The sequence below is a fragment of the Sarcophilus harrisii genome, chromosome 4, assembly GCF_902635505.1.
Source record: "Sarcophilus harrisii chromosome 4, mSarHar1.11, whole genome shotgun sequence".
In the NCBI taxonomy this organism is placed as follows: Eukaryota; Metazoa; Chordata; class Mammalia; order Dasyuromorphia; family Dasyuridae; genus Sarcophilus; species Sarcophilus harrisii.
In genome coordinates this window covers 125188341-125214906 of record NC_045429.1, presented here as the reverse complement: position 1 = coordinate 125214906, position 26566 = coordinate 125188341, and the positions used below count along the sequence as shown (strand labels likewise).

The following is a 26566-nucleotide window of genomic DNA, read 5'->3' as shown; positions in this document are numbered from 1 at the left end:
TATGTAACTACGCCCAACGGGCTATCAAACTGTACATACCCTTTGATTCAGCAGCGTCTCTACTGGGCTTGTATCCCAAAGAGATCATAAAAAGGGAAAAGGATCCACATGTGCAAAAATGTTTGTGGCTGCCCTTTTTGTAGTATCAAGGAACTGGAAACTGAATGGATGTCCATCAGTTGAAGAATGGCTGAATAAGTTTTGTTATATGAATGTTATGAAATGTTATTGTTCTATAAGAAATGAGCAACAGGATGATTTCAGAAAGGCCTAGACAGACTTACATGAACTAATGCTTAGTGAAATGAGTAAAGTAAAGAGAACATTGTACGCAACAGCAAGATTATACAATGATCAGTTCTAATGGAGAAGGCTCTTTTCAACAGTGAGGTTATTCAGACCAGTTCCATTGGGCTTGTGATGGAGAAAACCATCTGTATCTCGAGAGAATTCTGTGGGGATTGTATTTTTACTTTTTTATTATTTATTTGCACTTTCTCTTTTTTTCCCTTTTTCATTTGATTATTTTGTGTAGCATGATAAAATGTGGAAATATGTATAAGAGAATTGCACATAGATTACTTGATGTCTAGGGGAGAGAGTGGAGAATTGGAGGAAGAAAAAAAAATTGGAACACATGGTTTTTGAGAGGGTTAATGTTGAAATTATGCAAATGTTTTGAAGATAAAAAGCACTGAATTTTAAAACAAACAATCAAACATGGTTTACCTTGCCCTAACACAGTAAAAAAAAACTACATGGATACAATGACATTTAGCTTCTAGGTAAATGGAATTTTTTATACTCTTAATTGACCAGAAAATTGCATTAAGGGAGCAAGAGCCCATCAGGTCTTGTAATGTTCTGGTTGGTTTTCTGGAGGTCTTGGGACCAACGTTCATTTCAGCAATCACCACAAGAATAGCCAGGGATAAAGTCCAAATTCTTTACTGTCTCCTTTACAATCTATCTCCTTGCCTGGGGCTTGGCTAGTTTTATGGAGGCCCTTCAGACAGTACTTGGTCTCAGTGAAGAAATGAAGAAGGACAGGCCACCCACCACGGTGGTGTGAGATGGAATGAATGTCTCTGGCTGAGTATGTCCCAGCTTATATACTCTATTATAATTACATCATCATAGGTGTGAATCTTGTAGAATAGGTGTAAATCTTATAGAACTTTAAGTACTAAGTACAGGTACTGAACTAGAGAACTATTAATCACCATGCTAAACTAGATAACCATTGTCTTATCAATTCCTCTGAGTTAACATCTTCTTTTAAGAATCCTTGCCTAAGTATATTTTTCCAGAGTTCTGGCCCATTACAAGGTATCAGGGATAGCTTTTTCATCTTCGAGGAAAAATGAATCCTGCTAACAGAAAACAGTAAGTGGGAACTCTTACCTATTATATCAGATCAATCAGTTCACTACTAACTTAATTACAAGAATTTCAAAGGATTTAGCTTTTACTACTAATAGCATAACCTTTCAAACTGAGAAATCCTGAATCCAGATACAATCCATGGAATTGAGTTGTGGGAACTCTTGAACTCCATGCTCTTGGATAGCAGAGGAAAGATTACTTTCCACATGGTGTTCTCTACATTTTAAATTGTGCCCTTCCCTTATTTATCTTTGTTCACAAGAAGCTTTAAGAATTCAATGGTAACATATATAACTGGATTTACAGCAAAATAAATACTTTCATGCCATAGAAAATAGATTTTTCATGATCCCTCACTCCCAGTCACCACAAACATATGTAATTGTAATATTTAGTCTATGCTAATAGAATGACAGATTTAGTGGTAAGAAGGACTACAGATACCATCTAGTTCAAACCCTTCAATTTACAGATGAAGTCACTAAGGCCCACAGTGTCTTTAAGTGATTGACCAAGGGTACATAGCAAATGATAAGAGGTAAGATTCAAATCCAGCTCCTTTATCCCCAAATTTAGCTTTTTTTACACTGTATCTTTCTTCCCTACTTTATTTCCTCTGTACATTAGGGAGCTTCCTACTCTGTCTACCCCTGGTAGTAATTCTAGCATGGATCCATATGCTACTTATAAATTTTATCCCTCATATGAAAATGTGATTTCAAAATCAGAAAAGTGACTTATATCACATAAATTTGGTCCATAAAAATCACCCACTGCTCCCAATGCTACTCATATTGTTGGGGCTATACCTTCTTTTTCCTACATTACTAGCTCATGCAATGATAAAATACATTATACCTGGGTGTCCTTTACTTACTTGTTCCTTTACTGATCAAATTCAAGGTTTTTTTTAAAATTTTAATAGTTCTTCCTCTAACTTTTTGAAAGATGCAATTATTCTGCAATCACAGCAGAAATTTGTCACTTTTAGTTTTTTTTTTTTAAGATCCTTTAGGATTTGTCTAGAAAGTTGAAATCCTTCCTCACAAATATATCTCATATAATTTATAATCTATGTCAGAAAATTGCAATCATTTTTTAAAACAGGGGTATATACCAGGAATCAGTAAACTATGGCATGAAGGTCAAACTCTTCCTGCAGCCCTCATTAACAATAAATATACAAATATAATAAACAATGAACAAGGGTAGGGAAGAGAAAGAGTTTTCCCTCAAACCATAATTTGATGAATATAGATCTATCTTATCATAACAAGGGCTATACTATGATCAGCTTCAGCTTCAAGTCATGTGATTAACCAGTGATAAAAAACTTATGTTTTTATTATTATTATTATTATTTTTTAGTATGATGTAGTTAACCTTTGAGTGCTTCCTCAGTCCTTCCTAATTCCATGATAATGGCACAGGGCAGAAGATCAGACCAATTAAAAGAAGAGAGAAATTATGGCTGATGGTTTCTTACTTCTTCTACAATCCACATGACATTATATAACTGAGGTTTCTATTGAAGAATTATGACAACCTTATATTGCAGCTAACACAGGAAAGTTCAACTAGATGATCTCTCACCCAGCCCTTGGATATCATTTATCCATTTGGTCTTTCCAAATTTTAGGTGAATGAGTATTCCTTAATGGACATGTCTAAGCTTGGATGCAATCTTGTGATGTTAATCAAAGTCTTGGGACCCATAGCTGAATCATAGCAGGGATAAGAATCCTTAACAATTACTATTTCTTTCACACAGGTCAATACCAATAAAATGACTGATCCAAATCTGGCTATCTTGCCACCAAAAATGTTCTGGAAGTTGTTTGGAGAATTCAGAGCCAGAGTAAAATGCCTAATAAGCTATTGTGTATATACTGCTTTGTTTTCTGGAGATTTAGATATCACTATCCCAAAATATTATAATAATTGTTTTGAGTTACTAAATCTTATTTTAAATCAGTCAATGCACACTGACTTTCATGTCTAGCATTTCTTGTGTGTGTGCATGTGCGTGTGTTTGTTTGTGTGTGACTGAATTACCTGTTCTATATATAATTCAGAGATTATAAGTATCTTTTTATTTATAGTTAGTATACCAATCTACAAAAAATACTTTGTAAAGTTAGATAAAATAAGTTTTAAAAATTCATTTGATTTGTAATTAAGAAATAAGAGTGGTGGATCAAAAGAATAGGTTAGATGCAAATTACATTACAATAAATAACCACAGTAATTTAGGTTATAATAAAAATGCAAAGATTTAAGCTAATGAAACAAAAACTCATTATCTGCCAAAAATTTCTAGGAAAACTAGAAAATAGTATGACAGAAATTAGGTACAGACCAACATCTCACATTATAAGCCAAGATAAGGTCAAAATGGATACATGATTTACACATAAAGGGTGATACCATGAGCAAATTAGTAGAACATAGAATAGTTTATCAGATCTATGTGTGAGGAAAGAATCTAGAACCAAAGAAAATATAGAGAGCATTTCAAAATGTAAGAGATGATTTTGACTACATGAAACTAAAAAAGATTTTATACAAACAAAACCAATGCAACCAAAATTAGAAGGAAAGCAGAAAATTAGGGGGAGGGGGGAAGATTGCAACAAGTATCTCTGATAAAGAGATTTTTCAAAAAATTTTTTTCAAATAGAGAACTGAGGATGACTATCAGGGCCCTAGAATTTTACAGGATGATCTTGATATCTTCAATGTCTAAACATTTCACAATGCCTATTACAGCCACCTTTGTGGCCATTGGAACAAGTTATTTTCATCTACTTATTCCCGTGAGGGAAGTGTTCACATGCTTGAGGTAGACATTCCCCTATATCACTGACTGGCCCATCAAGTTATCCTCAACCTGATTTACACCATCTGCTTATATGGTGTTACCAGGGTGTGGCCACCAGGCATATTATAACTTCTTAAAGCCCCCAGTAAGAGTAGGGATAACATGGGCTTGTCAAGTCACATTAGAGTGTCCTCCCTGAATACTTCATACAACCCATGAGTATATAGTTGATGTGGTCAATCAAGCACTTACTAAACTAAAATCTAAAAGAAATCTAAAAGAATCAATCTAAAGAAAGCTCGACCAATATTAGCTTTATTATAACAATGAAATTTTGTATAATCTATATTCTAAATTCTACTATTCAAGAATAACTACAATATGCTATTTTAAAAATTTAAGAAATATACCTGCATGCATATATTTGAATCTATAACAGATGAAGGGAACAGAATGTTGTTAGACAAAAACCATAATAAAATAAAATTAGAGAATTTTGATTGCCTTGAAAACAAGCTAACCAACCATACAAGAAGATTCTCTCCCTGTAGATACATATTTTCAGCTTCTCCCTAACAACCTACCTCTCACAGATCATTTGAAGAAGCCACAGATAACCTGGAAAGAACAAGCCATTTTTCCCTCACAACTAATATTTTTAAAATATAGATGAAGCTGCTATTTCTGCCCTAAAAAGAACCGAGGGCCACTGTTTGAGAAGTCATTAATAATAACAAAATTAATTATTAATTTAAAGTAAATATAATTTTTCATTTCATTAAGTTTTCTAAAACCAAAAATCCATTTTCAAAACAAACATTTTAAAAGAAAATATTAATTTATAATTTTTAAAAAACAGTTTTAATTATTAGAAAAATTTCAGAAAGAAAATTACTTATTGAAAATAATTTGAATTTTTAACTGATACTTGACATTTTAGGTAGTTCTTTACGGCTCAAAATATTTTACATTTACATTTTCATTTAGTTAATATCATATTTCCTATTAAACTAGATATTAGTTATTATAAGGATCTTCAAAAGAATAGCTATTTTCTTGATACCATAAAGTATCATAATCTAAATCTATTATGCACTTACATTATTGCAGTCTCCCAGGAAATAGAGTGCAAATCCATCTGCTTTTGTGGCTGCCAAAATAACAATAAAAGCACTAATTATTCTCAAAAGAAAATAAAACATATGAATTTTCAAAGTTAAAATTTTAAATACATTTCGCTAAATATTTCTAATATATTGGTAACATCCTCAACTCTTAACTCTTCCTCATGTTCCATATTCAATCAATTACCAAGTCTCATTGATTTTACAATCATATTTTCCTCATTGATCTTTCTCCATATTCACATGGCAAGCACTCTAGATCCTCATCATACATCCCAATTAGTCTCACTGCTTCCACAAGCCTTCTGCCAATGCATCTTTTACACTGACTAAATTTTCCCCAAAGTAAAGATCTGACTATACTGTTCCTCTGCTCAAGAACAGTCAGTGGCTCATATATTTTTCTACTTCTACAATCTGCCTGCCTTTTTAGACTTATTTTACATTATACTCTACCCCACATATGCTACGTTCTAGACAAACTGGCCAGCTTGCTGTTTCCTGTATTTTGCGTTCTATTTTCCACCCTTATTTTTTTTGCATAGGTTGTTCGTCAACTAGGTTAGTCAATAATGCATTCCTTTAGAGTAATTACTATTATCATCATCATCATCATCTTCATCATCTCATCGTATGTGTCAACCAGGAGAATATATAAGCTCTTTGAGGCCAGGAATGATTTTCACTTTTCTCTGTGTTCTTTTCAGCACTTATACATACTACCTAGCAAATAATATGGGCTTAACATTAGTAAAATATTTAAGTATGAAATTAGCATAGGACTTAAAATTACAACTCAAAGTTAGGTTCCCCCTGCCTTAAAGCCATCATTATCATATTCTTAATGGTCTAGGATAAACTCCTAATATTAATGAAAATATATTCTAGCCAATAGTGAACTCCAACAGTGCACAGTAAAACTTTGGCTAATCACTATGTTTGAGATAATTTCTCATTGATAATCAAGTTTTCTAAATAACTAAGAGCTTCACTTTGTTAGTATGCAAACATCATTATGGATGAAAACCTTTAAAATATATCACATACCTCCTTGGTTTATTACACAGATGATCATGAATACAAGAGAAAACTTTTTTTTAATGACTCTGGATGATCATTCTGAATATGTCACTGTGCTGATTCCCTCTTTCTCTACTGAAGAATATCCAACTTTTTTGCCCTCAAACTAAATTGTTCCAACTGAGGTACTTTTCTAATTCTTATTTTTTCCTTCATTCTGCTTGCTGTCTTCCTTTTCTAATTTGATTTTACAAATCAGATGTGCCACTTAAACGTGTTTGTAAAATGGGGTAGCTAGGTGATACAGTGGATCAACCCTGAAGTCAGGAGGACCTGAATTCAAATCTGTGTGTGTGGGCACATGTATAGGAGGCAGGCTTTATTGGGTAGACTTTATAATATCTATTTTTTACTACTTTTGAGCCTTCCCCTCTTGTTTCCTAGTTGCCAGTTATGTTTTCCATAAGTAAAATCTTCTCTTAATGGAGAATAGTTGGCACAAAGACCACAATACAGTGGTATAGTGCATTCTTAGCAGTTATAAGGCTGTATGACCTTAGTTAATTCACTTAATTTGTTTTAAGATTCTTTCCCTTACTCATAATCCATCTAGTCTCTTGCCCTATATTTTCTTTTCTTAAAGGGTTGAGTCAAGTTAGTGGGTCACACTTATGTAATCTACCTAAAAGTGACATAAAAAGTATGCTCCAGTACAATGCAAGACAAAAGGGCATCTTTTCCAAAAATCAGCTGCTTGCTCAACTGAAAACTGGAACAAGCTATCATGTCTATACATAATTTACAAGGAAAAAGTAACTATAAGTATGTTTCCACAAAAAGTTATCAGAAGGTACCAAAACCCAAAGTTCTAAAGCCATATAGTCATTCTGGCGGGCACAAAGCCCCTGAAACTTTCATTAGTTCAAAAACTCTACTTCCAATTTGTTTTCCACTTAATTTAAAAATAGATCTTTTTGATAAGCTTTATCAATTACTTTGATGAATCTAAAAATAATTTGAGCATTTGACATTCTTATATATGGAAGTATATGTTTTATTTTTATGAATGGGCTTGGGATAAAAGAATAATTGGCATGTTTTTGAAACTGACAATGAAAGACAGTTACCACATCAGGTAAAGTATTTAGGACACAAAAAGATCTTCATAGGCTACAACTTTGAGTCAAATCTAGTGAAGTCAAATTTTTAAAAAAGAATAAAGGAAAATTTAGGGAAAATTAAATTCATAAATATAAGATGTGGGAGACATGATTAAACAGAAATTCATCTGAACATGATCCAGGAACTCTGATTGATACAATGATAAACCAGGAGTTCAGAGTACTGAAGATGCATCATGCCACCCACCTTCTGCCAAAAAAGGAACAGATTTAAAATACAGAATGAGATATGTATTTTTAGATATAGTTAATGTGAAATTGTGTTATCTAAAATACTTTGGAAATTTTTTCCTTATAACAACAATTGCCTTGAAGACTTATAATAATGATTATTTAACATAAAGTATCTTATCGAATACTTGGTAAAATTTTTCTACCTCTCCCCCCTCTGCAATAAACTACAACTTTCATGACAGTTTTCTTGCAAATACATGTCATGAATATTACAAATGAAATGATAAAATACCCTATGAAATTATTTTTCTGTATGCATTTTGATTCATAAGACCAACTCTGGCAACTACTCTCCTTGCCTCTCCAAGACTTGTGAGCCATTCTTCCATTTAATTAAAACTTTTTTTTGACTTTGAGTTTCATCTAAATCAATCAGTCAATATTAATATAATTTTATTCCTTCAGTGGTATATTTGGTCACTAAGTTCATTTTATTGATTGTCTAAAGTTATATGTTTGTTAGTAGCTAGATAAGTTTTTTTCCAATATTGCCTCTATCTATGAAAGTAGTTATATAGAATCAGGGGCCATTTTACAGACGGCTATTGTCAAATAATTCTGCACCAATCATTCAGCCAATAAATGGCATGCCTCTTTATAATTAGCTAAATGTCTTCCAAAAACAGATATAATACTTGGGCTACAATTAAATTCTTTCCATTATCATAAAACCTAATGGATATTATTTTCTACTGGCATAGTGTTCAATAAACTCAAGGTAAATTCCATGTCACAATATGGTATTTTACTAGTTTTGTAGAAATTATTATAATTATAATTTTGAAGAAATTATGCTATTTTCACTTCTAGGATGTATATTGTTTCACAGACTCAGGTATCTCTGAATTGGAATGAATCTCAGAGATCATCTCATCAAACCCATAGCTGAACTCAAAATTCTTTTTACTTACCAATAGTATAGCAAGGCACATTGTTCATAGACCTTAGGTGGTTTACTACCTTCCAAACCATCCCATTCCACTTTTGTAATTTACCCCTCTTTTCAGCTCTACAATTAATTCTGTCCAGAAGGGTCTATGATTACAAATGTAATCACTCCTCTAAACAACAATTCTTCAGATTTCAAGACACATTTATCATAGATTCTCCATTTAGAAGTAGAAAGGACCTTTAACATCATTTAGTGTTCATTTTATAGACAAAGCAAAGTCCTGAAAGGTTATGTCACTTACCCATAAGCACACAAGCTTTAAATGATGGATTCCTTTAGGTCTTCCAGGTAAAAGATCTCCAATTCCTTCAGTTCCCATATTACATGATGTCAAGTCTTTTAATCATTTGGGTTGCCCTACTCTTAACATTTCCAATTTATCTCAGTTTAACTTTTTAGATGTTGGATATATGTCATAAGACCACTTGATTGTCATTTGTTTTTAGTGAGTTCAACTTTTCTGCAAATATTTCATAAACTAATGATTCAGTGTTTCCTATGTAGACCAGATCTACTGAACTTCCAGTATGTAAACTCCCTATGAAGACAGGTTCACAGCTACTCAGGGGCACAAAGAAATTAAATAATTTCCCCTAGAACACAAAGCTAGCATATATATCAAAGGGTGGATTTGAATATAGGTATTGCCAGCTCCACTGTGCCATTCCTTTTTCTCAGAGTTCTATATAAAGGATTAAACATATTTTTTCTTACCTATTTTGATGAGTCTACTCAATTCATAGAGCAGTATCTGGTTGTCTCCTCCCGTATCCAACCGTTGTTCTATATAGCTGTTTAGTTCGTATACAACGCCTTGCATATTTGTATCCCGGTACTTTTGAGTCAAAAGTAATGAAATAAAATTTTTAAAAAATAGTTTAGCATAGTGGAAATGTTCTTTGATTAATAAAATATGCTATCAGCATGTTACAAAATCATGTACTAGATATACTTTTTTTTCCCAAACAGATAACATTTAATTTGCCAAAGAACAAAAAATGGGTCAAAAGGCCTAAAAATTATCAAAAATCTTACTAAGATTACTTCTTTCAAAAAGTACCCATAGAATTACTATATATTGCTTCTGAATAATAAACATTTTAAAAATTAAATTTTCAATGGCTTGGTAGATAATTCCATAATGAACTTTCATTAGGAGGAATCATAATCTTGATTCCAAAGTCCATGAAATGGTGTAGATGTTGAACTATCAATTTATGGAGTATCAAATTAAGCCAAACCCTCATTTCAAATTATTTCTGTAGATATGACCAAATTAACTTCTATGTTGAATAGTAATACAATTCAGTAAATGTTCATTGAGTGCCTAGTATGTGCAGAGTACTGTGCCAGGCACTGCAGGGAATGCAAAAGATAAGCAATATAGTCTCTGTCCTCAAGGAGCGCATAATCTGATTTTAAGACATATTAACAGTCATCACAAGAGACACTCAATCCACCAATCACTGTGGTCAATCACAGGCTTTTAAAATTCTTAATTAGCTAGTATCAGGATCCTACCTGCAGCTGATGCTCCTTCATCTTTTTCTTAACCAGCTGCAGCCAACTTCCCCACATCTGCAGGCCTAGATTCTGAAACAATTTCCTACCTAGGCAGAAATTATAAGAGAGGGAAGAGAGAAAACTGTCTCTTCCCTAAGATCAGGCTCACTTAAGTTTATTCTGATGACTAATGCCTTATATTCAAACTACCTGATGAGCTGGTCTCCTGACTCTTGGATGCTCTGACCTGAGATATGATTATTCTTCCCCACATTGCCAATATCTCAGGTTCTTTGGTTTGCTCATGACCACAGTAAATCACTGGCTCTCTCTCCCATGGCTTGATCTCCTGGCTCCCAGACTGTGACACTGTATATGCCCAGATCTAGCCTGGCCCCATTCCTTCCATATATGGCTAGCCAGGTCCAGCAGCTGCCAGGGTCTACATAGAAGTCCATAATAATTAATCCTTCAAGAAACTATACAATCATAATTTAGAAGGGGTCATGAAAGGTTATCCAGCCTACCTGATTGATCATCTATAGAGAAGACTATACTACAATTGATCCAAGAAGATAAAAAGCTAACCTATTATGAAACATCTCCAGAAAAAATATTGTATAACATTTCATTCTAATGTAACACCTCCATATAACCCTTCATTCTGCAGTTTAAGCAACTTTGTTCTCACTTTTTTAGTCGTAGATCCTGAGATCACTGGTTACAATCCTCCGTAGTAGAGACCCTTCATATACATGAAAGTTGACGTTATTAAATCATCCCTCAGTCTCCCCTTTTTCAGGATGGATAATCCCATTTCCTTTAACCTTTCAATCAATAAAATGAACATTTATTTTTGTTCAAGGCACTGTGAGGAATACAAACAAATATAAAACATGGACCTAACCCTAAAGGAGCTTATGATCTACTTGGAGTGACAAGACAAAGACAAGAATAGCTTAATAACAATATAAGACTTACATAATGAAATTGCTTCCAGAGTTGTCAAATTTGAGGTAATAGTAGGACATTTCTTCATTTATCTTATTTTTTAATCTCAATCTTATGTCTCTCATGTTAATTTTTGTATATTTTCAGTTTATTGTGTCAAATCTTTGCTCATATATATATATATATAATTCATCAAATAATAAAATAAATATCTATTGACTCCTCAATGAAATTAAGATATGAGAAAATCTCAAAATTGTCCCTAAAGGGCTGCTTGGCTCCCAAGATTTCAAGGGAAAAGAAGAAAAAGAGGGTTGTAGGTACATGTCAAGACTTCTCTCCTCCCCCCAGTTTTAGCCTCTAATATACTTCTGAGAACAGGTCTTAAGTACACGAAGGATTGTTATACCTGTACTGAGATTAATAACCAGCTGTTTTCCATCTCCACTGAACAGGAAATGGGCTGTAGCACAATTTATTAGAGACCAGGAAGAATTTTCTGATCTTAAGTTTAGCATTGGATGTCCGGGCCTCAGCTTCCTCATCTGTAAAAGGAAGGGGTTGGACTAGATGAACTACAAAGTCCCTTCTAATTTCAGCTAATATTCTATGACTCTATGAACCAAGACTGATAGACAGTCAGATGGAGAAGGACAGGAAATGTGGCACTTCTGTGCATGCCTCAGACCAAAATGTGGTCTAAACTGAGTTTCACAGACATAAATCAATTTGGACAGCAATCACATAGAAAGTAGCCCAGATATGCAACATGTGAAAGATTGCCATATGTTCTTTATAAACCTTATATCACCATAAAATGTTATCATATGCAAACTGTTATATACTGCTACATTTCTTTATAGAGTCGGGGGAAGAGCTAGGGAGGGAGAAGAGAAGAAGGAAGAGACATAAAGACAAAGAAATAAGCCCTCTTGCTGAAGATTTTTTTATTTTTTAGAATTAGTATCAATAGTTTATTCTTTATTTTAACTTTAGAACTTAAGGTGATTTACAAAATTATTAAAAAATAATTTAATCCACTTAAATTTTGGCAAAGTTTTGATGGAATTTGGCAGAAGAAACTTCAACATTTAAATTTTTATTATGATAACGAATAGATGAATAGATCCTTTTTCCTTTGGTTCCCCTAATAGCTACATCCCTACTGCATACATTTCATAATCGATTATTAATGACAGAATCAATCAAGTATAGCTTGATTGAATTGTTTATTCTTTTCTTGGTTTTTTTTTGGTTGTTGTTGTTGTTGTTTCCACTTTGTACCTACTAGGTTACTTATTAGTAGCTCCACAAAATGATCAACTTGGGAATTAAGCCTAAATAAAATTCCATTCTTTTTCTTACCAATTTGGGACTTTAAAAAAATTCAGATCATAGAGAAGAAAAAATGAAGTGAGTCAACTCAGTATAAAACAAAGATGATTAATTGGTTCTGGAGGTAAGTTACAAAAGTAATTCAGCGATGATCACAGATCTCTATAAAGTTATTCAAACTTTTCAAAATGCTTATATATTATTCCTTTATTATTAAAAATCTAAGCAAAAGTAATACTTTGGTTAAAACCATTAAAGAGAAATTAAATTTTAAAGAAAGAATCCTAATTGCATTCAAGTTTATTATACCAATTGATACTGTTTTAGTTAAATAAGGAGTGGGAAATTTTTTGCAGAGCCACTGATCTCTAAAGGAAAACAAAAATCAAGTAAAAGTCAAAGAGAGGGAAATGGAAGGAAAATGCAACTTAATGTTATCAGTTGGGGTTATCATCACTTATCTGTACAAGTGACAGATTAAATATACCTGGTTTTTAAATTAATAATAGAAAACACAATTTATCCAATAATGAAAAATGAACTTTCATATTTAACACTGGATGAATAGAGGGATGAAACAAAAAGAAGGGATTAGTAAAGAGAAACATAGGCAGAAATAGGATTCAAATTCAGAGAAAGAGAAATGAACAGGATAGGCAAAAAGGAAGAGATGAAGGAGGAAAAAAGAGAAAGAAGGGGGAAGGGGACAGAAAGCAAGCTAGAACAAACAGTGGGAAACTGCTTTGCATTTGCTGGGATGTGGATGGGGAGTTTTATGGTTAATCTCAAAAAATTGTGAAGGCTGAAAATTAAAAACTATTACTTGTTTCTGTTTATCTCTACTGCCCTAGATTCTCTTATACCGAATAAATGTCAGTTTGCTCACTAATACTATTCAAAGACCTTTAATCATTATTTTTAATCCTTTAGTCTTCTTTTCCCTTCATTCCACATTCTGTCACCTGTGCAGATTATTAGTCTTCTAAAACTTCTATTTTCACTTTCTCCTCATGCCAATCCATCTTTCAAACTGCCAGAATAATCCTTCCTTTGAATAAATTTTGTATCATTTCTTTGCTCAAAATCTTCAGTGGCCTCCTATTACTTTATGATAACATTCAAACTCCTCTATTCAAGGCCCTCTGCATTTTACCAACATTATCACTTACTAGCCTTTACTTATATACTATACACACACACACACACACACACATTTTAACTGATCACCTAGTTCCAACATATATTGAATGACAATGACAATTTGAAGAAAAAAGCATATGAAAAAATCATTGATTAATATGAATCAGTCAAGTGTAATGAGTAGTGTCAGATTTTAGCACATAGTTAAATTTTTATTTAAAAAAATCTCCACATGCTTTACATTTAAAAACACATTCTCACACACTTTCAAAGAATAGTTATTATATAAAGACTATCATAAATTGTACTAAGTGTACAAACTTATACTCCAAACAAGACATATATACACACTGCAATGGAAAGACAAGAAACTAAAGGATTTCTCCAAAGAGATTTTGCGAAAAATCAAAAGAAAAGAGAGAGCCAATAGGGAGAAAGACAGAGGGAAAGGGGGAGAAGAGTAGAGGAAAGAGGTGGGGGTGAGGGGGCGACAGACACAAGACATAAATGCAGACACAGACTTGGACATAGACACAGACACAGAGAGACAGAAAGACACAGGACTTTTTAAAAAGTGTGTAGCATCCAAATTTACAAGAAATCATGAAATATTCAGCATTTACTATGTATTGGACATGATACAAGTATGCAAAGATACCTAAAATACAATGGAAACCTGTCCTTAAAATTTTGCCATCAACTAGGAGAATATATGACTGATATTCTTGTTCTGTATTGTGTTTTCTGAATAAGTTTCTAATGATAAAAATGAAATGAGGTAGGAGTATAATATGCACTGGAGCACCTATGAAAAAGCTTCAGGGCAGTAGCAGCAGCATCAAAACTCTGAGAGCAAGCCCATAGTCAAATAGGATGACTCCATAAGGCCCTGCCCATTGTTCATTTCAGGAAGCAGTGCATTAAAGAAAGAAATGGCACATGGCAAAGCAGGGGAATGTCTTCTGGAAATTACTTAAAGCCACAAAGGAAAGAAATAGTAGTTAATAGAAAAAGAAGGAAGAGAAAGAGGAGGAGGGGAGGAGAAAGAGGAGGAGGAGGAAAAAAAGGGTAGAGCTGAACTAGTCTACAATGACTAATGTCATTAAGGCTGTAACAAAGGAAGTCTTTGTAATCCGATTAAGTTTAAGTAGGGTAATAGTGCATCATGAAATGCTCCCTCCCACATATTGTTTTAAGGGCACTTATTTTCAAGCAACTTTCCAGAAGACTTCCATGATCCTCTTGGGGAAATTTTTCTTTTTGTTCTTAGTTCAGCACAGTATTTTATAATTCCATTATGAGCTCATGTTCCGTTTTGTATTATAATTGTGTGTCAAGGTTCTCTACTAGATGATAAGCTCCACAAACTGTGTTTTATTTATACTTTTAATAGTGCCTATCACAAAAGGCACTTTGAGAAATGTTTGATGAATGAAACTGAATCCAATTACTCCACTCAAATATATATTCCAGAAAATTTGAGGGCAATTTTTAAAATAAATTAAGTTATATTGAATTCAATTTTTTTTCCTAAAACACACATATCATTTTTCTGCTCAATAATCTTCCCCAAAGCAGGAAGCTCTCCATCTCTTCAGAAGAATAGTTAATTTCCAGGACTCTGATTCTCTGACATCACTGCCAAATAAGGCCTTAGGACCAGCTATGTTCCTTTGCACATTAAAAATCACAGTAAACTGCAAGAAAAGTTACCAAGTAGAGAGGGGTCCATGGCAAAAGGGTTATGGCACACAAAACTAGCCACTAAAGAGTGAGTAGATTCTAGTCTATACACCCTGATCTATAGAATAAAGTACAACACTTTATTGCCATTCAAAGCTCTCTAAAACCCTTCCAAAATCATACTCCCCACCTACTTTGAAAGGAAAGGAATATTCTAGGAAAAATGTACAAAGTAGACTATTTTCCAAAATGTTCCAAAATGGGGGAACATATGTTCCCCAATTCCCACTCTTTGACAACTTTTTTTTTCAAATTCTAACTCAAATTCTATCTCCTCCAGCAAAATTTTACTTTGTCACCAAAGTGACTACTGCTTCTAAAACTTTGCAAGCAATTTCTCTTTGCTGCTCATTTAACATTTGTACAGCTTCTAAGTGTAATTGTTATCTGCAAATGAACTCAACATCATTACATTTTACTCCTTCAGGTCAGAATTTATATCTACCTTGTACTCACAGAATACATCATTATTCTTTATATAACAGAGACCGAAATTTTTGCTAACTGAATTTGTTCTGACTTACATTTTTTTTTAAGACAATTCTTCAATGGACAAGGGTGCCACTATCTTTATCACCCATACCTGACTGAAACAAATTAAGATCTATTAAAAATAACACCTCTCATTCAGTCCTCAAAACTTTTTTGATCTGGCTCCCAACCTATTATCTCAAATAAGTCCTTATCTTTTCCTAAAAGCAGCACTTGACCCTCACCTCCTATTTTCTTTCCTAACACAACTCGTTTCTGAGTCTCCTATCTAAGAAATAACTCCATTTAGGTCTCCTTTCTTAGTTTTATTACAAATCTCATAATCCTGTCAATTTTTCACAGTGCCTTCCAAAGTCTTTCTCTTTTCACTAGCTCCTATGGTATTATTTCAAACTGGCTATCTCAAATATATCCCAAATTGAACATATCCAAAATCAAACTATTTTACCCCCAAGTCCTTCCTTTTGCTAAACATCCCTGTTTCTGTCAAAGGCATGACTATCCTTGAAATATCCCAGTTTCATATCAACATTATCCTCAACTCTTCTGTCTCACCTTATATATACTGCCATTTTGACTGACCTGTACAGTATTTCTTACATCTCTCCTTCTGGCCCACTTACACATACCAGCATAATTTAAAATTTCTTGACATCCCGGCTACAGTATTGCAATAGTCTCTGTCCCTCTAACTCCAATCTCTGACCACTCCCTGCAGTCAGTAATCTACTTCAAGCATAGATATGACTATATATAACTCCCTTTTCCATCAATTCTAGTAGCTTCCTTGTGCTTCTAGATCTAAATAAACTATTCAGCTTAGCTTCTAAAGCCTTTTGTAATCTTTCCAGTATTATTTTCTATTCTCACCCAACTTCTTATATTCTACAATCCAGTAAAACTAGACTGCTCTCTGCTCACATACATCCAACCAACACAACATCTTTCATTTCCCCTGCCCTTTGCAGTTACTGTCCCCCAACTAAAATGTACTCCCTCCTTACCTTTTTCCTCCAAGTTCCTCTGTTCCTTCAAGATGAAGCTGACCAAAGTGCTATAAAATCCTGCTTACCCTTTGACCTACCAATACCACTACTATGTCTATATCCCAAAGAGATAAAAAACAAAAAGCAAAAGAACCTACATGCATCTTTTGATTTTCTTTTGAAAAAATCTTTTGATTTTTGATATTCATAGCAGTTCTCCTCTGGGAGCAAAGAATTTTAAGTTGAGGAGATGTACATCCACTGAGGAATGGCTGAATACTATAATTATAATATGTGATTATGACATTATACATCATATATGTCATAAGAAATGATGAGCAGGATGGTATTAAAAAAAAACAAACAAACAAGCAAACAAACCTGGAAAGACTTCGATGAGCTGAAGCAAAATGAAATGCATTGTATACAAAATAAAAGAAATATTGTAAGGTGATTCAGCTTTGAATGACACATGACTGTTCTCAGCAATACAATGATCCTAGACAATTCTGATGAAAAATGCTATCCATATCCAGAGAAAAAATGGATGGTATCTGAATACAAATTAAAACACTTTTAAAAACTTTTTCTTTCTTGAGTGTTTTTTTTTGGGGGGAGGGAGGGAGAAATATATATCCTTTCACAACATGACTATAGAAATGTTTTGAAAGATTACACATATATAACTTATATTGAAATGATTGCATTTTCAATGTGGGGTTGGGTATAGAGGGAGGGAGAGAGAATCTGGAACTAAAAATTTAATTTAAAAATGAATGTTAAAATTTGTTTCTACATGTAACTGAGGAAAAATAAATCACTTAAATACATATTTTTAAATATTACTAAAAGACATAGCTGAAACACCATATTTTGCATGAAGCTTTCCAGACCCATGTAATAATTATGCTATATACCTTTATGTGGGTCTTTTTTGAAAGGAAATGAAAGCTTTGCAGAAGAGTTTGGAAAAGGAAACAGAAATTGTCTGAAGAAAACAACTTTTTGAAAAAATGCATTTGGTGAAATGGAAAAAATTTACTGAAGAAAACCACTTCTTAAAAAATAGAACTGGTGAAATGGAACAAGAAAACAATTCCTTGAAAATAGAATTGGTGAAATGGAAAATGAGAACAACTTAAAAAACAGAATGGGTGAAATAGAAAAAAAAATTCAATCAACAAAACAAATCCTTTAAAAATTCAAATGCGAAAAGAGGTTTAAAAAGTTAATTGAAGAAAATAATTCACTAAAAATTAGAATTGGACAATAATAGACAATTGACAATTGGTCAGATGACTCAATGAAACATCAAGAATCAGTCAAACAAAACCAACAAATGAAAAATAGAAGAAAAGGTAAAATAACTCATCAGAAATACAACTGATCTGGAAAATAGATCCAGGAGAGATAATCTAAGAATTATTGGACTATCTGACAGCCATGATGAAAGAAAGAGTCCAGACAATATCTTACAAGAAATCATCAAGTAAAACTGCCCTGATATCTTAGAATCAGAGGATAAAAGTCATCAAAAGAATTCTCTAATCACCTCCTGAAAGAGACCCCAAAATGAAAACTCCAATGAATATTGTAGCTAAATTCCAGAATTATAAAATCAAGTAGAAAATACTACAAAGCAGCCAGAAACATATGCATATATCTAAGAGCCACAATCAGGATTATCCAGGACCTAGCAATTTCCACTTTAAAGGACCAAAATGCTTGGAATATGATATTCTGGAGGGCAAAGGAGCTTAGATTAAAACCAAGAATCAACTCAGCAAAGTTAAGCATTATTTTTCACATGGATATTCAATGAAATAGGGAATTTCCATTTATTTTTCATGCAAAGACCAGAGCTGAACAGAAAATTTGATCTTCAAATAAAGAACTCAAGAAACATAAAAAGATAAAAAGGGAAGCTAAAAAAAAAACAAAAAACAAAAAAAAAAAAAACCTGTTGTTTTTTTTTTAAAGGTTAAAATATTTACATCCCTATATGAGAAGATGATAAGTTTAACTCTTGAGAAATGTATCTTTGTTAGGGATATACTTAGAGGATATAGGTATAATTTATTGTGATGATATGAAAAAAAAAACCTAGGGAAAAGGGATTGTACTAGAAGAGGAGAAAAGAGGAGGTAAAATGGGGTAAATTATATCACATGAAACAGCAAAAACGACCTATTATAATTGAGGGAAAGAAGGCAAAAGAGATGAGCATTGTATGAATATAGAAATATACAGTTTTTAATATAGAAACTTGTCTCATCCTATAGGCTAGCAGAACGGGAAAGGGGAAAGGCAAGAAGGAAGCTAATAAAAGGGGGAGGGGAAAAAGCAGAAGAGGGAAGGGATACAAAGGATAAGGACTTTATTAGGAAAGGAAGATTGAGGGAGATAGTGATCAGAAGTAAAACACTGGTGAGAGGGAAAGGAGAAAGAAAAGTATAACCTGGGAAAAATAGGATGGTAGGAAATACAGAGTTAGTCATTTTAACTGTGAATGTGAATCGGATAAACTCTCCCATAAAACAGAAGCAGATAGCAGACTGAATTAAAAGCCATAATCCTACAATATGCTGTTTATAAGAAACATATTTGAAGCAGAGAGATACATACAGAGTAAAGGTAAAAACTGGAACAGAATCTATTGTGCTTCAACTGAAGTAAAAAAAAAAAAGCAGAGGGTAACAATTCTGATCTCAAATGAAGCAAAAATAGATTTATTAAAAAAGATAAGGAAGGAAACTCCATCGGCTAAAAGATACTGTAGATAATGAAAGAATATCAATTCTAAACATACATGCACCAAGTGGTATAGTATCCAAATTTGTAGAGAAGTTAAGAGAGTTGCAAAAAGAAACAGACATCAAAACTATACTAGTGGGGGATCTCAAACTCCTTCTATTAGAACTAGATACATCTAACACAAACTAAACAAAAAAGAACTTAAAGAGGTAAATAGAATTTTATAAAAGTTAGGTATGATAGATTTTTAGAGAAAATTGAAAGGGGAAATAAAAAAAAAAACACTTTTATGCTCAGTGGAAAATAGAACCTGCTTAAAAATTGACCATGTACTAAGGCATAAAAACCTCACCATCAAATGCAGAAAAATAGAAATCATAAATGCATCTTTTTCAGATCATGATGCAATAAAAATTCCATATCATAAGTATCGTGGAAAAATAGACCAAAAATTAATTGGAAACTAAATCATCTAATCCTGAAGAATGACTCGATGAAACAACAAACCATAGAAATAATCAATAAGGACAATAATGAGACAACATACCAAAATTTATGGGATGCAGCCAAACCACTTCTTAGGGGAAATTTTATGTCTTGCGATGCTTACATAAATAAAATAGAAAAAGAGAAGATCAATGAATGGGGCATGCAACAACAACAACAAAAAAAAAAAAAAAAAAAAAAAAAAAAAGCTAGAAAAATTACAAATTAAAAAACCCCAATTAAATACCAAATTTGAAATTCTGAAAATAAAAGGATTAATATAACTGAAAGTAAGAAAATTATTGAACTAATAAACAAAACAAAAAGTTTTATGGAAAAAATAGATAAATCTTTAATTAATGTGATTAGAAAAAAGGAAAAAAGAAAACCATATTACCAGTATCAAAAATGAAAAGGGTGAACTTAACACCAATGAAGAGGAAATTAAATTAATAATTAAGGTATTTTGCCCAACTGTATGCTAATAAATCTGATAATCTAAGTGAAATGGATGAATACTTACAAAACTACCGATTAGGGGGCAGCTAGATGGTGTAGTAGATAAGAATAGCAGCCCTGAAGTCAAAAGGACCTGAGTTCAAATCTGGCCTCACTCACTTAAAACTCCAGGGACAGGAGATTTTTTTTTTTAGGTAGTTCATTAATAGCTTGTTCAATTTCCTTTTTTGAAATGGGACTAATAAGTACTTTATTTCTTCCTCCATTAATCTGGACAATCTATAGCTTTTTTGTTTTTTGGGTTTTTTTGCTGAGGCAATTGGGGTTAAGTGACTTGCCTAGAGTCACACAGCTAAGAAGTTTTAAATGATATGAACACAATTACAAAACACATTTCACACAAATAAAAGTTAGTCCTAACCAATTGGAAAAATAGCAAGTGTTCATGGGTAAGCTAAGCTAATATGATTAAAATGACAATTCTACCTAATAATCTATTTATTCATTGCCATACCAAACCAACCTGTAGATGGAATGGGAAGATGACTCTTATTCTTACATTATATCCATACAAAACTCTACAATGGATGAAAATGAAGATATCTATGGCCAATAATCAGCAATAATTTGTCCAATGATCTACTGAGTACATGAAACTGATGCTATGTATGGATAATAAAATGAGCAACTCAAATGTGCTTTCACTGATTTCTAATAGCTAGCAGCTGTCAAAGTTCTCCTTAATATGATGTCATATGGCTATGACTCTGAATATCACAATCTTAGAAGAATTCTAGTTACTCAAATAAAGTAGCTCAAATGGCATTGGAAAGATGGGTAGGGGTTATAAAAAAGGATTTTAACATGGTGGTAAAAATGAGTTGCATGTAAGAAGTAAAATGACATTATGGAAGACATATGTCATAAGAAAAGGAAGTAGTAAGTCAAATAACAAGAATGAGATATAGCAGATGGACACATACAAAACTGAAATAATTCTTCCTTCCCAAATCCTTTCCCATTTTCTGTATTTCCCTATAACCTCCTAGAACTGTCCAGGCCACTACTAGTAATGTGCATAGAGTTAATATTTTAACCTATGCAAGATAATTAGACATAAAGAAATAGTATAGAAAAAAAGAAGATACAGCCTAAGGATACCTCTAATTTTAGTGAGTATAAAAATTATTCAGCAAGGAAGACAGAAAGAATGGTCAGATAGGTATGAAAAACAAGACAGCGAGCAAGGCCAGAAGCTATAAAGGAGACAGGGTTAATGAGGAAGAGATGGTCAACAGAGTTTAAAAAAAAAAAAAAAAACAGTAGAATAATCAAATTTTAAAAGGGTTAAATAAGACCACTAGAGTTTTGGTAACTTTTGAATACATAAGATTTAAAGTAGTGGAGCTTTAAAGCCGTATTTCAACTGGGAGTCAGAAAAAAGAAGCAACTAATGTATCCAGTGGTTTTTAGGAGCTTAAATCTTTCATCTGAAGTTTAAAGGCAAACCTTCAATATAGATCAAGGTGGCATTAGGAGAAAAAAAAATTAAGGAAAAAGAGGCTAAAGGCATGGAGAAATGGAGAGGATGAAGAGGAAAGGGATGGAGGCCTTAGATGTAGTCTACTAAACTACAAATAAAAATGAAACTAACTTTAGAGCATTTAGAGTGCCTCACATCTGATTTTTTATTGTAGGGATTATACAAGTAGAGTACTATGGAAGGGGAAAATTGTATAGTAAAGTAAAAATTATATTTGTGATCAAAGCAGGATGATCTCAGAAAAAACTAGAAAGACTTACATGAACTGATGCAAAGTAAAAGGAGCAGAACCAGAACATTGTACATAATACTATGTGAAAATCAATTGTGAATGACTTAGCTATTCTCAGCAAACCAGTGATCTAAGGAAGTTTTAAAGGATTTATGATGAAAAATGCTAACTACTTCCAGACAAAAAAGTGACCATCTGAATGAAAATTGAAACATACTTTAACAAAACAAAATTTTTTTTTCCTTTTTATATCAAATTGTTTGCTGTTTTGGGAGGTTGAATAGAGGAAAAGAATTTAAAGATCAAAATTGTAAAAAAAAAATGTCAAAAACTATTATGTATTTGCAAAAAAAAATTAGAAAATAATAATTTAAAAAAATGATAAAGTACCACATGAAGTTTATTTTAGGATCCTGTCATTTAAATAATAAAGCTGTGATGTGTTGTATTGTAGGTAAAACCTGGCTCTTCTACAGCTGCTTTTAGTAAAAAAAAAAAAAAAAAAAAACACCCCCCCACCCCGCCCCCCGCTAATTTCCATTTTGTTTTGTTGCTTAAAGGAAATGTCAGTTTCCTTTTACCATATTGGGAAACAACTCAATAAGATTACTATTTGAAAGGATTATTCCTTCTGTCAGTAAAAATAATCTAGCCTGACAGGATCTCTTTCTTCTTTCTACTAGCACTCCCTTCCCATACCTCATCCCACAATCACCATAATCTTGGCTCTGGTCATCATACTCTAGGCCTGTATTTCCAATAATAGCAGAGTAACGATGAGCTTAATTAAGGACTCAACATGATTTTCTCAGGTTACAATTTCTAAATTTTACACACACACACACACACTCCAGAGATTAGTTTTTGTATATCAAGACAATAATTAAAAGGAAATCTATAAAGAAGAATAGAGCCTTAAAAATTATTGCCAAAGAAACTGGGGCCCAATATATTTGACTAGTTTTTGGAAAATATAAATAAGGCTAAAGAGATGATAAGTTCAGAACCTGCTAATAATTCACAACAGAATCTAGGAAACTCTCCTTTGATCCATATACTCTACAGATTTCATGCCTTCTCCTCTAGACTATATATGACACAGAGAGAAATTAGAAGTTATAAACCCTTCATCCCAGACTAGATGAGAAGAAATTACATTAATAGTTTTTGGGATAATAGTGACAGGACTTAACCTAGAATGGAGAAAACACATTATGTAAAAACTTTTAAACACATTTTTTTTTAGTATATACAAGGAAAAAATATTCATAAAACAACTTCAAAAGAAGGGCAGACAATTACAACAGACTTGTCGTGAAGAGTGCCATTACATCATGGTATTTTCATCTTTTTTGTTGTTTGCTTGTTTTTTTTCTCATTTTTTTCCTTTTGATCTAATTTTTCTCATGCAGCATAATAAATATAGAAATATGTTTAGAATAATGCATATGGTTAACCTAACAGATTATTTGCTGTCTAGGAGAAGGGGGAGATAAAGAGGGAAGGAGAAAAATTTGGAATACAAGGTTTTGAAGGGTGAATATTGAAAAAGAGAAAGAGAAGGGGAGAAAAAAGGAGAAGGAAGAGGAAGCAAAAAACACTGAGTAACAAAATCAAAAAAGAAAAAAGATTTAGGATGACACACAGAATAAAATTCTAGCATTTAAGAAATAGTCAAAATTATACATATTTTGCATACTGAATATGAGTACCATGATTTATAATTACTTTTTTTTTTGCCATGTAACTTTTCTTTTCTTTATTTTTTTTATATTTTACATATTTGGATTATTGTTTCTATGTATGTGACATAAAATGAATGGAAGCATTCAAACAATTGCTAACTGCTGGCTAGCCCATTAGACTACATTATGATTACTGTGAGAATTAGATGAGGATATAGTTTCCAAAAAGTTATGAAGCTTACGAATGAAGCTCAAATACAAAAAATAAACATGAAAAGTAAGAAATGAAATCTAAACTTATAGGGGGAACCAAAAATTAAAATAAGTAGCACATTAAAAAACATAATTGGGATGATATGAAAGGCAAGGTTAGGGACAGATAAAACTTATAGTCTTAAGTCTTCCTTATTCTCTATGCTATATCTTTTTTTTTCAAAGTTTATGTGATTCTCACAGGTATCAATTTTAATATTTTGTACATACTTAATTCTTTTCTCTAATTACTAAGAAACATAAATAAATAAAATAATAATCAATGATCACAGTTCCTGCCCTCGAGGAGTTCATGTTCTAAGGAGAAAGACACAATATAAAGAGACTATGTAGATACAAAACATAATACTATGCAAATGAGAGATAATAGCAAGAAAACCTAGTTTGAATGGATTTTTTAGATTGTGTGGAACACAGAGTAATGTGTAAAAATATTAAAAAAAAAAAAAAAGGAAAGAAAAGAAAAGAAAAGAAAAGGCCAGGTTGTAAGGGGCTTTCCCTTACAACAATCCATCAGAAAATTTTATGTTTAAAGGAGTTACTCAGTTTTACTGAGAAGGGGGGATGAAGGGGCTTAGAGAAAACTACATGGTCAGACGTATGAAAAAGGAAGATCATTTTGGCAAATGGATGGAGATAGGTTAGAGTGGGATTAGAGTTAGAGTATGAAGCAGGGAAACCAACTAGCACCTACTGCAATAGTCTAGGAAGGAGATGATGAGAACTGGCACCATAGGGTGGTTGTATGAATGGTGAAAAGAAGACTATAAGAAATTTTATGAAGGCAGAAATCCCAAGCCTTAGCAAAATCAGTGGATATAGAAGACAGATGAAAGAGAACAAACAAGGATAAACTGTATTTATGTAGCCCTTCTTATGTTTACAAAACACTTTACATTTTATAGATGAGGAAATTGGATCTCTGGAAAGTTAAGTAAATAAGCCACAGTCACATCTCTGGTAAGGTAATGAAAGAGCCAGGATATATGAACCATGGTTTTTGCTGACTGTGTCCTTTCCACTAAAATATATAAAGTTAAATGTGTTACAATAGGTAATCAACTTCTCTACCAGATCATACTTCTAAATTTTTGCACTATATTCTGGAGAGTGTGAAAGAACTAAGACAGTAATAAGGCTTGAAAAGAGGAGAGACATGGATTTAAATATCACTGCTGAATTTCAGGAATTTGGGTAAGCTATTTAAATGTTAAATCTGTTTATTAAAAAAAAAATAAATCTGTTTATTCATCTTCAACATTAGAATAATGTCTCTTCTTCTACCTGTAACTCAGGGGGGCTCCAGTGAGGCACTGATGAAATTCTGTATATAAAGAGTATTCATCTTTAGTGCTACTAAAACAACAACTATTACTATATATATTTGGAGCCTCAAAGAAGTCTTTACATTCAGTAAATAAAATGCATGGTGATATATTATATATAATACCTGATTTGATATCACTAAATCTATTGTTCCACCTATTCTTATCTCTCCTTGTCTCAATTTTAAATATTAATAATACAGCAACAAGAGAAATAAAGAAAAGAGAAAAAATGTGAGAAAAAAATTAAAGGTCATTTGAGACTCCTCATTTATACTTTTTTTTTTTTTTTTTACTTTTTCTGTTATCAAAAGAAATAACACTGAATAAAATCACAGTGGAATCAATCTAAATTTAACTTTTATTTTATAATAGACAGCTAAGTTGTGGAAATTATTAATGAGTTAAATGATTTGGAAATCTGAAATATAGCTTTTAGAACTTAAAGGGATCTTAATAAATTAATTTGCCCAGCTGCCTAATTTCAGAAGGCTAGTTATTATTGTGCCTATTTTATTGTTGAAACGATGGTCCAGAGATACTGATTATTGACACAACAGAGACTAGGCTACAACCTGTGTCTATCTGCTAAAACTCCATAAACTGAAAGTCAAAATTACAAACACTTGGGAAGAAAGAGCCTCTTCTTTGCATCCCAAGAACTAGATATACATCAAAAACACTTAATGCTTATTATCTTAATGAATCTCCTACAGTGAGCCAAAGGCTCTCAAATACTTGTGAATAAGTATTATTAGGATGTTGTTTCTCTCCATGTTTTTAAGGCCATTTGATTTAAAAATTAGGAAGTTGTTGCTGGTGACTTTTGAGAGCAGTTTCATTAAAGGACTAGGTAATCTCTGGGCTGGAGAGAGTAAGAAAAGGATTCAGGTCCCACAGAGGCTCTAGCTATATCTGCCTATGCCATTTTGAATGATCAA

General features: G+C 32.6%; 1 protein-coding gene across 2 annotated transcripts in view; it reads right to left on the bottom strand.

The window, feature by feature from the left end:
- Nucleotides 1-26566, bottom strand: part of PDE10A (phosphodiesterase 10A) — a 341504-nt gene that overhangs the window by 91968 nt on the left and 222970 nt on the right. Inside the window, exons 4-7 of one of the 2 annotated variants that reach the window (XM_031968385.1) lie at nucleotides 11582-11717; nucleotides 10240-10328; nucleotides 9433-9553; nucleotides 5308-5357 (exon numbers count right to left, since the gene is read on the bottom strand). In XM_031968385.1, coding sequence (XP_031824245.1) covers nucleotides 5308-5357; nucleotides 9433-9553; nucleotides 10240-10328; nucleotides 11582-11717 — 396 coding nt within the window. The remainder of the gene's footprint in view (nucleotides 1-5307; nucleotides 5358-9432; nucleotides 9554-10239; nucleotides 10329-11581; nucleotides 11718-26566) is intronic. The other variant, XM_031968386.1, reaches the window with a different exon arrangement.